This window comes from Grammomys surdaster, unplaced genomic scaffold (assembly GCF_004785775.1).
Source record: "Grammomys surdaster isolate TR1022 unplaced genomic scaffold, NIH_TR_1.0 138, whole genome shotgun sequence".
Classification (NCBI taxonomy): domain Eukaryota; kingdom Metazoa; phylum Chordata; class Mammalia; order Rodentia; family Muridae; genus Grammomys; species Grammomys surdaster.
In genome coordinates this window covers 4,637,536-4,649,737 of record NW_021604596.1, presented here as the reverse complement: position 1 = coordinate 4,649,737, position 12,202 = coordinate 4,637,536, and the positions used below count along the sequence as shown (strand labels likewise).

The following is a 12,202-nucleotide window of genomic DNA, read 5'->3' as shown; positions in this document are numbered from 1 at the left end:
GCACAGACTTGTTAATGGCAATGATGTGATAAGGATAGCTTCCCACAGATAACTAAAAGTTACTTTCTTAGATTCATAAATGTGGAGCTCAGCAGCTGCTAAAGCGAGTGTGAAGGCCTCCCATCTCTGAGTGATAATGTCTAATACTTTAGGCAAATATACCATGGGTGCAATGGAAGGTCCTAGTTGGTGGCCTAGGATCTTAAGTACATATCTCTCATTTTTGTTGTTACATAGAGGGAGAAGGGATGGGTTAGGTCTGGGAGTTATAATACCAGGGCCTAGGTGAGGCCCTGTGGAGCCTCTGGTAAGTCTTGGTAATGGGTCATGGAGTGGGCAGATGAGGAGGGGAAGGAGGGCATTCAGAAATGTGGGGACGCTAGCCATTCCTAGGAATGATAATATCTCCTTTTTGGTAGAGGGGACCGCATGGGACTGCATTAGGTGTTTTCTATCCAGGGTAATGGTTGGTCCCAAGTAGGTGACCTGAAGGGTGGACAGTTGGACCTTAGTGAGACTCCGTTAGCCCCAACTGGACAAGAAGTCTTTTAGAAGAGCAGAGGTGTCAGTTTAGCTAATTTGTAGGGATGGATTGCAGAGGAGAAGGTCATCTACGTACTGTATAATTATAGATTTGGTGAGAAAGAAAGATCACCGGCCAGAGCCTGGCCAAATAGGTGTGGGTGACCCAGGACCCCTGGGATAGGGCAGTCCAGGTGTGTTAAGGTGAGTCCAGGTGACAGCAAAGGGGAATAAAAAAGGTTCAGGACTGAGAAATGAGAGGTTCCTGAGGGGATAGTGGGCAGGAGTGTGTTGTGTAAGAGTTAGCTATGACAGGGTAGAGCAGGACCTGCAGAATAGATGAACTGGAGATCTTGAATCAGGCTGTAGGCCCCATTGGGATTTTTAGTTGCAAGTATGGAGGTGATAAAGGGGTGGAATAGTTTGTAAATTAATTGATTGATGCTTATCCCCAGCTAGCTTATAAATGAATGAGACTCAGACTATGGTTTATTTGGTTTTGGCAATTACTGGGGGGATAACCCCTAGTAAACTATTCTAGTGGCTGGACTAGCTATTTCCTCAGCTGTGGGCCCTAAATACTTCCTGTTTGTATCTTTCTGTTATTTCTGCTCTAGCAGTCCTGGGGGTTCAGCACTTCTAATGGAGACCTCCTGTTCTCCTTGTCGTCTTCTCCTCTGTTTCCTACCCCTCTCCCTTCCCCCCCTCGCCTCCTTCTCCTCCTCCCCTCCCCTTCCCAAGCAAATGTTGTGTTGGAACCAGCAGGTTTGGTGGCTAGGAGGAGGAAAAAGGCTTCTGGCAGGCTTGGGGTCAGGCAAATGTGGGGTTCAAAGGAAATAGAGGCTCTCACTTCAGCTAGAAGATATTTTTCCAATAAGGGAGTGGGACAGGTTGGCAATACCAGAAAAGAATGGGTAAGAGAAACACCCCTGAAAATGCAGTTGAGAGGTGAGGTCTGGTGAGGCTGGCAAGGCTGGTCCCCTGCCCTGACAATAGGGAAATGAGGAGAGGTGGGTCCCCAAAACTCCATCAGGGAAAGTAAGTGACTCTGGTGTCCAAGAGGAAGGAGATGGGCTTCCCAGAGCTCTCCGTTAGAGATGACAGTGGTCAGGCCAAGGGAACCCGGACCCCTTCTTCAGTTGTTAATGGCTACGCCTAAAAGGTGGGCTAGAGGGTGATCTGAGTCTGATGCCCTTGTGCTATGAGGGATACGGGGGCAAGTCAACAGCTCAGTGTTGACTCTTAAGGCACTTGGACGTGGCTGGGTTAGCTTAGCTTGTGGAGGTTAGGGAAGGCCAAGGGCCCAGTGACCCTCCTAAACACATTTGAAACAGGGACCTAGTGGTCCTAGAGCCTTAGGTGGCAAGGGAGCTTGAGAAGTAGCCGAAGCTGGTTGAATGGCCTTGGTCAGCATTTGTTATTTTTGCTTACGGGCTTTTTCATCTCTCCCACTAGCACTAAGACTTCTGTCTGTGGAGTTATGGATCCTGTCTCTAAGCACTTAAGCTTGGCCCTAATATTGGGGCAACTCTGGGAAAAGAAATAGGTCATGAAGAGTTGTTGGTCCTCTGGGTTTTCAGGATCTAGATTGGTATACTGTAAGCAGGCCTTTGTGAGGCATTCTAGAAATTGAGATGGATTTTCCTGTTTGTCCTGGATGACCTTTTGGAGACTGGCCAGGAAGCAAGCTGTAAACTGATCTCTAGCTTGAACCCCCCTCCCTCCCATATTGTAGTCTCATTGGGGGTCCTGTCAGACTGGCTCATTGGGAAGTTGGTTGTTACTAGACTCATACGTAGGTTGTAGAAGGTGGGACATAGGATTTGGTGATAAATTGGAATTCATTAATGAAGTAGATGAGCTAGAGTTAAGACCCTAGTTTGGTTTTGTGTTTAATGGTTTTTTTTTTTCTATTTAAGAGAGTTCACTTAATGAAAAGGGAACATGTACCTTGACCAGGCCATCCACCCCAGCAATCTCCTGCAAAGTGAGAAGTGAGGTGGAATTAAGTGGGTAGGGAGAGACAGAGGGTGTCCCATTGAGGAGCAGGAGTGAGTAGTGGGGGTAGGGGTGTGTGGCTGATGGTGGGGTGGAAGTGGGTGCCAGAATGGCATGGTTAGAGTAGCCTGTTGTTGAGGGAGCCAGAAGAGAAACAGTTTTAAGTAAGGCTAGCAGGGAGGCAGGGGGCTCTTAGCAGGGTCAAGAATAATGGGAGTTTCTTCTTATTCAGACTTCTTAGCTAGTAGAAGCTGAGTAAGAACAGGAACAGAAAGAACAGAGGGGAGGCTTGGAGCAAAGATAAGAGAAAGCTTAGACATAGGGAAGCTCTCTCCATTTCCCAGATCACTAGAAGTATCTATAGAGGTTCCTAATAATGTCCAGATCTAGGGTGCTACTGGACAGCCATTTTGATTGTTTTTCTAAGAGGTATTGAGATATATTGCACTGCAAAGGCAGATAAGTTTAGAGGCCTTTAAGTTGGATGCTAGGTGGAGTGATCAGAAGTTCTCCAGAAGGCATGCCAAGGGAAACCTGCTTGAAGATGGAGTTCTCTTGAGTGAGGTAGAGGGCAAGGTTCAAGGCCTGAAAAGTCCAAGGTATCCCAAGGTCCCAGGGAGGTCTTAATAAAGATGGCACAAGCTGAACAGTAGATTGTCACCTCACAGTTCAAGGGCCAGGGCTAAAGGCTCGAGGAGACAGGTAGGGGGGTACCAGGACTTTCAAATGAAGTCAGAAGGCAAAAAAAAGACAAAGAAAAGAAGAAGAAAAGCTCAAAAATGAAGTCTCTTACCCAAGGGCAATGGTCAGAGGTGGGTATCTGTGAAGAGCTTCAATAATAGTATTAAAGACCATGGCTAGGGCTACCTTTGCTTCCAAGAATACCAGTGAGGTGCCAGAAACTCAACTATTCCTCCCTAGGATCCAGGGAAGCATTTCCACTGACTGAGGGAAAACTTGCTATTTGCCAGTGTTGAATTGGGTGCCCAGAGTTAGGTGAGCCAGAAAGGAAGTCTGTTGCAGGAGGATTGGGGACAAGGGATAGGGTCCCGGTGTGACTACATGATTGGGAAGTTCACAGGCACCAGGATATCCTACTGAGACCTGGCACCAGTGTTATGATTTAGTGGCTGAGTAACTTGGGTGTAGGCTAAGGCATGCTGCAAAGATCACACCATGCAACAGATCTCATGCAAGAGGTTTATTGGAGTGGAGGAATATGCAGAGGCTGCCTCTGAGCAAGGGTGGAAGGGGAAAGAGTGAGAAGAGAGGCACTGGCTTTTAATAAGGGATATTGCACACATGCATAGGGATAATCACCCAGTGGCCGCAGTGGAATTGTGTTGTGTTTTGGTGGCTGATGATGATGTGGCCTGCTGTTGCTAGGTTACTGAAGATAGGCTTAGGGGTGGGGTTTTCCAACAGCCTCTAAGGGGTTTGATTTCAGTCTTCCAGTTCTTTGATCCTTTTTCTTTCACTCATGGATTTATCCAACAATGACTTTGCAAGTATCTTATCTATGCTAGCTGCATGTGAGATTCTAGGGATAAGTTGGATAGGAAGGGGAAGTGAGGCAGGCAAGGGAGAGCAGTGGATAAGGGAAAATGGACGGGTTGAAGGACTGGTGTATTAGGCTGAAGACTAGCCAAAAGGCAAGTAAGAAAGCAAGGTTATTGGAAATGAAGAACATCTGTGGTGAGAAATTGAAACCCTCAAGTGAAAGATTATAGAAGCAGAATTGCTTCAGAATTGATAATATTCACCACGTAGATGAAGTAGAAATGTTGATAAGGAATGTGTCTTATTGGACAGTAAAATTGCCACAATTTTAGATGGCAGTTCTGGAAGAGAAAGAAATAGGAATGGGCCAGGCGACCAGAAAAAGCCCTTTGTGAGTACAGCGTGGTTAATTAACAAGGAAGGATTATAGACAGTTGTATAAAAGGCCACTTATACCAGAAGTCTATATGTGAAGACAGAAAATATACTACTGTAGAAACATAAGAACAGAGCTAGAAAAATGCGGGTTGTATTTATTAGATGTGGAAAAATTGAAAAAGCTGCCCTAATTCAAAGGGGTTCAGGAAAGTAGATTTCTGGGAGATGTCAACTGAGGCAAAGTCAGGGGAATGTTCTCTGTGGAATAAAAATCACAGCATAAATGTTTGAGGAGAGTTGAGTAACATGGTAACAAGCACATGTAACTAAGACTTGAGGAGAAGTAGAAGGGGGCGAGGATAGCAGGAGTAACGGATGTGGGGGTTGCCTAATGAACTGTGTATACCTAGGAAACGTGTGTGGACCAAAGTGGTGTTGGTTGATGAAAGAAGTTAGCAGGCCACATAATTTGCCCTGAGATCTAATGCCTTGCCAGTTACAAGGTTCTTACTGTTTGGCAGCCAGTAATGTAAAGGGGAGGGGACCATGCCGCTCAGACTGGAGCATCGTGAGGAACGTGACTGAGTGCAGTTACAGCCTGGAAACCTAAGCTGGAGAGTTCCGTTCCGTCTGGAAGGCCTCGTTCTCACTGAGGCTGATAGGAGAGTTAGTCAATGGGCTGAGCTAAACAAATAGCCTGTGTGGTGTGGTATGAGGTTTGGGCTTGTGAAAGAAACAATTGGCAAAACAGATCTTGACATGAAGGTGAGTAATAGAGAGATGGGAGGAATGAACAGTAGACATTAGATGTGTTGTAATAGTAGCCATAGTGACCAGAACATCCATCCTGAGAAGGAAAAAGGGGGTCCTGAGACAGAGCTGTGGTTCTGTGCTGTGGCCCCTTAGTCTGAGAAGCTCACCAAGGGCAGCATTTGATATGGACAGCAGCTTTCGGCAGTCCTGCCAGTATGTGTGTGTCTGACATAATCACAGGGACAGTGCTGTGACGCATCCACACCCTCTGTGCTCTCTGGTTTAATCATTTGTCTGAAAAGAGAACTTAAAGGCTGACCAGAACATTCTTGCTTAAAAGCCCAGACTTTTGAATCAGATTCAAACTGTTAGTTTCTCTTATTTATTTTTTCACTTTCCCTTTAACACATGTATATGTGTATCTATCTATCATCTATCAATCCAAAATTTAAGACCTAACATACATACATACATACATACATATATATATATCCACACACACACACAGTAATAGTATAAATGGATATAACTACATCCCCTTTTCATCTATTTAAATGAAATAACAAGTGTTTTGTTTGTTTATGCAATGATGCTGTTTATTTATTTATTACTTGGTTGTTGTTACAGACAGGATCTTTAAAGTTTATTTTAAAGCTAACATACTTAAGAATTATTGTCACAGACCTAAGATAAGATTACAAGAAAATATGATGAAACAAATTTAGACTTTTTGTATAAGGAAAATACATATTTTTTGAAATCTGGGGACAGTGGTTCACACCTGTAATCCCAGCATGTGGGAGACTGAAGGCAGGAAGATTAGGAGTTGGATGCCAGCTACATAATGAGGCTTCATTTAATAGGGGTGTGTGTTAATACCCGTTAATACCCATGTGTCTGTCTGTCTGTCTGTCTGTCTCTCTCTCTCTCTATATATATATATATGTATATGTATATGTATATATGTATATATATATATTAAATCTGCATTTAAAGTTTTAATGAATTATCTTTATTTTCTTTTAATATTTTACAATGATTTAGATTTTATAGAAAAAATGGTAGAAGAATATAATTTTTTAATCTTTTAGAGAGTTAAAATGTGGAGACTGAATACATATTTGACTTCAGTATTTAATAAGATATATAATGTGATCAAATATTAACAGTTGTATAAGAGTACAAGTAAAGGTAAGTTGAGTTGATTACTTACATAGTAGAAACAGATAATAGCAGGCTCATTGAGAGTTCGGAGTCACCTGTGATAGGAAGCCCCAAGATCCGAAGGCAGTCTGTCTGCACACCCAGCTTTGTTGAATCGTGTCTAGTTTCTTGGATGTTTCTTGGCAGTATTTTTGCTCCAAAGCAGTATTCTTGCTAAAACAATTCTTGGCCTTCTCTATTTTTGGCCAAAAGCAGTATTCTTGGCCAAAATCTACTACTCACTAATGTAGACTATTAACCAACCCACTAATGAGACACTGAAAAGAAAAGTTCATAAATATTAGGGCAAATTAAAAGTGGCATTTTTTTTCTCTAACCCACCTAGCTCGAAAATAATTGAAACAGAGACTACTAGATATATTTAACAAGCTTTAGGGCAAAGTAATTGAGCAGATATTAACCTATTCCAATCCTCTAAGTTAATCTACTGACTTCCCAGCCAAAGTTCCTGATACTTCCACTTTAGTATTCATCTGTCTTTCTCTGTTCCACGTGTGTTTTCATCATGGCTTCTGATCCCTCACCTTGTGGTGAATGTTCTCTCTCTCTCTACTCTTCCCCTGGCTGGGATCAGAAGTCCAGCCTGGTATCTCCCCTGCCCAATCATTGGCTGATTAACTTTTCTTTTTCACCAATCAGAGGTAACTGGGGAGCAATGCTTGTATAACATTGAAACAGGAGATTCTTAGAATAAGCATTACAATGCCATTTCTAGATTGCAACCAGATATAGGGCCATAGAAATCAGCAGTTGAATTATACAAGGATAATATTTACACAGTGTACAATAACATCATTTTCCCCCTTTAGTCTAATAAAAGACTTTTTATAAAAACTATCAGGTAAGATTTATATTCATAATATCCAGTCCATATGTATTTGGCATCCTTGAGATTGTATTCTATCTCTCCTATTTTAGTGAGTTTAGAGTTTTGTACATAAATCACTTTCTATTATAATTTGCACTATCAACCTAAAACATTTTTTAGACTTAACTTTAAATAAAAGATCCTGCTGGGAGGTGGTGGCGCATGTCTTTAATCCCAGCACTTGGGAGGCAGAGGCTGGCGGATTTCTGAGTTTGAGAGTTCGAGGCTAACCTGGTCTACAGAGTGAGTTCCAGGACAGCCAGGGCTACAAAGAGAAAACGTGTCTCGAAAAACAAAACAAAAACAAAAAAAAAAGAAAGAAAGAAAAGATCCTAATAAGTTAAGCTTACTTGTGAGATTAAAACTATCTAGTCTTCAACCTCATCAGATACCTGAGAAGGAATAAATATTACCAGAATATTAAGGAAGTGTAGAACAAACAGCTTCCAAAACTGTAGAAATGACAGAGAAAATTGACTGTCCGGACAGTCTCCCAAGATTTCTCTGTGTAGACGGAGCATCCATCTTCATCCTTCCAGCCCAGGTGTCTGACAGACTTTTTGTGGAGCAGGAATTATGAAGGACTGCTTACCTTGTCTTGATAAAGCTCAGCAGTCAACTTTCCTGTATTTTGTTGTCCATTTTGTACAGTTGAAGCAAGGACAGTTTTTTCCCCCCGTGGCTAGCTTGCCACTTTTGGATAAACTTTATTATGGAGGTTCTTCAATGTGCATCATCATCATTGAAGTAGAATGGAGTTGCTGCCAGGAGCAGACCTGTCTCATTTTGATAAAAGCCTTTTAATGATTAAACATCTTTAAATGTTATTCCTTGGATCTCTGAGTGTTTTGAAGACTATCTGTATAGTACATCTGAATAGGCAAACATTGTTTGTTTTTAGCTATTTACACTCTGTTCAACCTAGGAAGCATATTTCTATAATTAACTAATGTCTAACATGGCTACAAGTTAGATTGATGAACTATTAATTTGCATTTGTTAAATATCCTAAACAGTTTGTAATAGCAGTTTTCAAGGACTAGAATTTTACATTGCATTTTTAAATCAATTGAATAAGTACAGTACCTTAGTATGTTGTAGCAAACAAAATATGATCCTAAGTTTGTATCAATATACAAAAGCTCTATACCAATTTAACCAAATATGACCGTAATTTGTATCAGTGTACAAAGATCTATACCAATATAGGATATTTGTCTTTTTGATGTTCTTTGGTATAAAATTAGATTCAATAATCTACCCTTTTGTCTTATTATTCCTATATTTCCCATTTTCTTTCATCTCTTCTTTCTCTTTTCCCCCCTAACACTAGATAGGAGAGAAAGAAGGATAGAGGGAAGAAAAAGGAAAAAAAAATCCCTGAATCTAACCTCCTTCATTTTGTTTCCTCCCTGACTAAGACTGTTAACAGCTTGTATCCAACTCCTTTAAATGGTGACAAACATTCATCCTCTATTTAACGACCAAAAAACATCCATCCCACCTTTTGGGAATGGAGACATCATTCTCTTAAAATTGTTTTCTGGTGACTGGGGGCATTGTTTTCACTTTGATGCCACTTCTAAAAAAATTGAAATGTAGGTCAGTCTTAAGGAAGCTAGCTGTAACATTTGCTGTCCAGTTTCTGTATGTTGAGAAAGTTCAGGGTTTAACTGGAACAGTCTGGAATGTTGGATGATCTAACCAGCAATATAGAAGTTGTCTTGGATGCAGATTTTTGAGGGAACATTATTGAAGCAGTCTGAGATAGGATGAAGTAGGATGCTGGAATATATATGTCTCAGCATCCTTCTAGCATCCTAGAGGTGAATCTTTTCAGGGCTGCTATTTTGGTTTTTTATCTCTGTGAACACAAACTCTGACAGGTAATACACATTTCTGCATTAACATATGTATGGAATGTGCAGTGTGTACAGTTCAGCCAAAGATAATTCTTTGCTCTCTGTTTGAGCAGGTAAGGCATCACATCTGTGTTTCTTTATAAATTAGTTTGGACTGTATAGTCAAGGATGGCATGTAATAATAAGTCATGAGGACTCTGTAGCCAACAAGATTGGCTGTGCATAGCTGGAGTTCTGTCTGGAGACATTTTCATGTCTCAGCCACTCTCAGAATGTTCCCATGCAGAGGGATCAGTAATACAAGTAACTTGCTTTGTTGATCTTTCTGACTTCCTTCTTTCTGTCTGCAGCCAAGATAAGATCTTCAGAAGTCTCCCCCTGTCAAATCTGATTTTTATCACTTTGGAAGGAATCCACAGCTTTGCTTTTCCTGTAGAAACAAACACGAACAAACCCCCTTCCCCAGTATAACACATCTCCTGCCTTCCGTTCCCTTAATATAAACAGGCTGATTTACTTCATCAGTTTTTTCCATAATTCAGTGTCGCTCATCAGCTGTTACTTTTTGTTCACTCACATTCAAAAAATTTTAAGTCCATAAAGCACTATATAATCTATCTCTGGGGAGTCTTGTTACTTCTTTTTGTTAGGCATCTCTTTTAAAGTATAATTGGCTCTCTCCACAGCTGCTTGTCCTGTTGGATTGTGTGGTATACCTGTGATATGCTTTATATTATAATATGTAAACAGTTGTTTAATTTTACTAGAGACATATGCTGGAGCATTGTCAGTCCTTGTATAGGCATTCCCATAGTTGCCACAACTTCTAATAAATGTGTAATTACTGAATCAAGTTTTTCAGAACTTAAAGCAGTTGCCCATTGAAATCCTGAATATGTATCTATGGTATGGTGTACATACTTTAATTTTCCAAACTCTGCAAAATGAAACACATCCATTTGCCAAGTTCCTTGGGTACTTTTTGGGTTACTCCCTTAGGTAATAAGAGTTTTGTTATATAAATAAGTAGGACATTTCCTTATAATTTCCTTGGCTTGTTGTCAATTGATAGAAAACTCCTTTTTAAACCTTTGCTATTAACATGGTATTTCTCATGAAATTCTTAAGCTTCTAGCAACTACTAATAGTTGATCAATTTCATTATTACTTTGTGCTAGAGGCCCTGGTAGACCCATATGTGATCTGATATGTGTCATATACAATGGGTGATTTCTATTTCTTATAACTTGTAGTTGAATAAATAGTGAAGTTAATTCAGAATCATCCTAAGTTCAGCAGTTTCTGTATGTGCATATTGTGAGTCAGTTATTATATTAAGACATTCTGCAAAATCTGTTAATACTGTAAGAACTCATATTACTCTGTTGAACTGAATCATAAGGTCTCTGAGACACTTGTTTTTTTTTTTCTTTCTTTCTGATCTATAGCCTGCTTTTTCTGATATTTGCATCAGTATAAAATGTAGGGGCTCTAGAAATTGGAATCCCTTTATTATATGAAGGAAGGGCCAATTAGTTCTTTATATATATTGAAGTTGCTTGCATTTTGGGTATTTGTTGTTAATTTCTCCCTCTAAAATTATTGCAGGCTCTTTGCCAGCATTCATTTTCTGCCCATAATGACAATCTCAACCTTAGTAAAAGGTACCACAATCTCAGCTGGATCTATTCCAGGTAATTGACCAAGTCTCATTTTTCATTTCAGAATCAATTCAGAAACTTTTTCTATATAGGTTTTTAATTTTTTATTCTGTTTGTGTGCTAAAAATATACATTTTAAGATATAATTTTCTCTCTACATAAAAATTCCTGTTGAAGAATGAGTAGAAAGCAAAATTACTAAGATACAGAACATCTTTGGATCAAGATGATCTACATGTTCATCTTGTAATTTCTTATCAAAGCCAATGCTTTTTCAGCTTCAGCTGATAATTTTCTTGGACTATTTAGCTTTTATCACCTTGTAAGGTTGTTAGCTCTTGAGTAGTTAATCCATTTGTAGACCTTAGCCAATTAATGTCGCCCAACAATTTTTGAAAATCATTAAGGGTTCTTTAATTGGTCTCTTCTGATTTGTACCTTCTGTGGTCAGATCTTTTATAGACTTATTTTACATCCTTGGAAATTAATAGAATCTCTTTGTATTGTTTTCAGGAGCAATTTGTAATCCCCAGCAAGGCAAATTTTTCTTTATTTCATTAAACATTTTTCCAAAGGTATTTTTATCTGGATCAGCCAGTAAGATATCATGCATATGGTAATTATGGATTGAGGAAACTACTTACAAATTATCTCTAATGGCTCTTGCACCAACTATTGTCATAAGGTATGACTTTTTAACATTTCTTGTGCAAGGCACTCCAGTGGTACTTTTTTGGTTGGCATAGAGTGGTTAAATGTGGGCACTGTGAAGGCATATCTTTATCTTCTTGTTCTTGTAAAGGAATTGTGAAAAAGCAATCTTTTAAATCAATCTATTTAATAGGCCATTCCTTGAGTAACAAGGAAGGCCATGAGATTCCAAGCTGGGATGATTTTACTAATTGCATTTAGATCCATGAGCTTTCTCCATTTGACTGCTTTCTTTTTAACGACAAATACAGCAGAGTTCCAAGAGCTGGTGGACTCTTCTATGTGTTGACCCTCCAGTTGCTCTTAGACTTCCTGTTCCAATGCCTGTAATTTTTCTTTTGTCATAGGCCTTTGCTCTATCCAAACTGGTTGCTGAGTCAACCATCTTAGTAGGAAGGCCATTGGTGTTTTTTCAGCAGTGGCTCCCCCAAATAAAGTTGGAGAGTTAGCCTCTGCTGTGTCTTGTTTATGGACAGTTTGTACAGTCTCAGACTCTTCTTGGTAACATTTTATAATGCATTAATCAGGAATATCCTTTATTTTATGGTTTGTCTCTCAAGTTGGATGAATGCTAATCTGTGTTTCCCATTGCTGTAACAGATCTCTTCCCCATAAATTTCATGGCTGCATCAGCCACAAATGGCCTTAATTTGCTGAGCCTTCTCACCAGCCCCTCTCCATGGATGTCCTTTAGATGAATAAATAAATGAATGCATGGATGAATG

The 12,202-nt window shown here is 40.0% G+C and overlaps 1 protein-coding gene across 4 annotated transcripts in view; it reads left to right on the top strand.

Moving 5' to 3' along the window:
* The window catches only part of Mtmr2 (myotubularin related protein 2), a 58,081-nt gene that overhangs the window by 18,942 nt on the left and 26,937 nt on the right, over positions 1 to 12,202 (top strand). Inside the window, exon 1 of one of the 4 annotated variants that reach the window (XM_028763420.1) lies at positions 11,302 to 11,451. The exons of the other annotated variants lie outside the window; for them this stretch is intronic. Within the exon in view, the coding sequence (XP_028619253.1) occupies positions 11,423 to 11,451 (29 nt within the window). The 5' untranslated portion in view covers positions 11,302 to 11,422. Of the gene's footprint in view, positions 1 to 11,301; positions 11,452 to 12,202 lie in introns of those variants that run through there. 4 annotated transcript variants of the gene reach the window in all.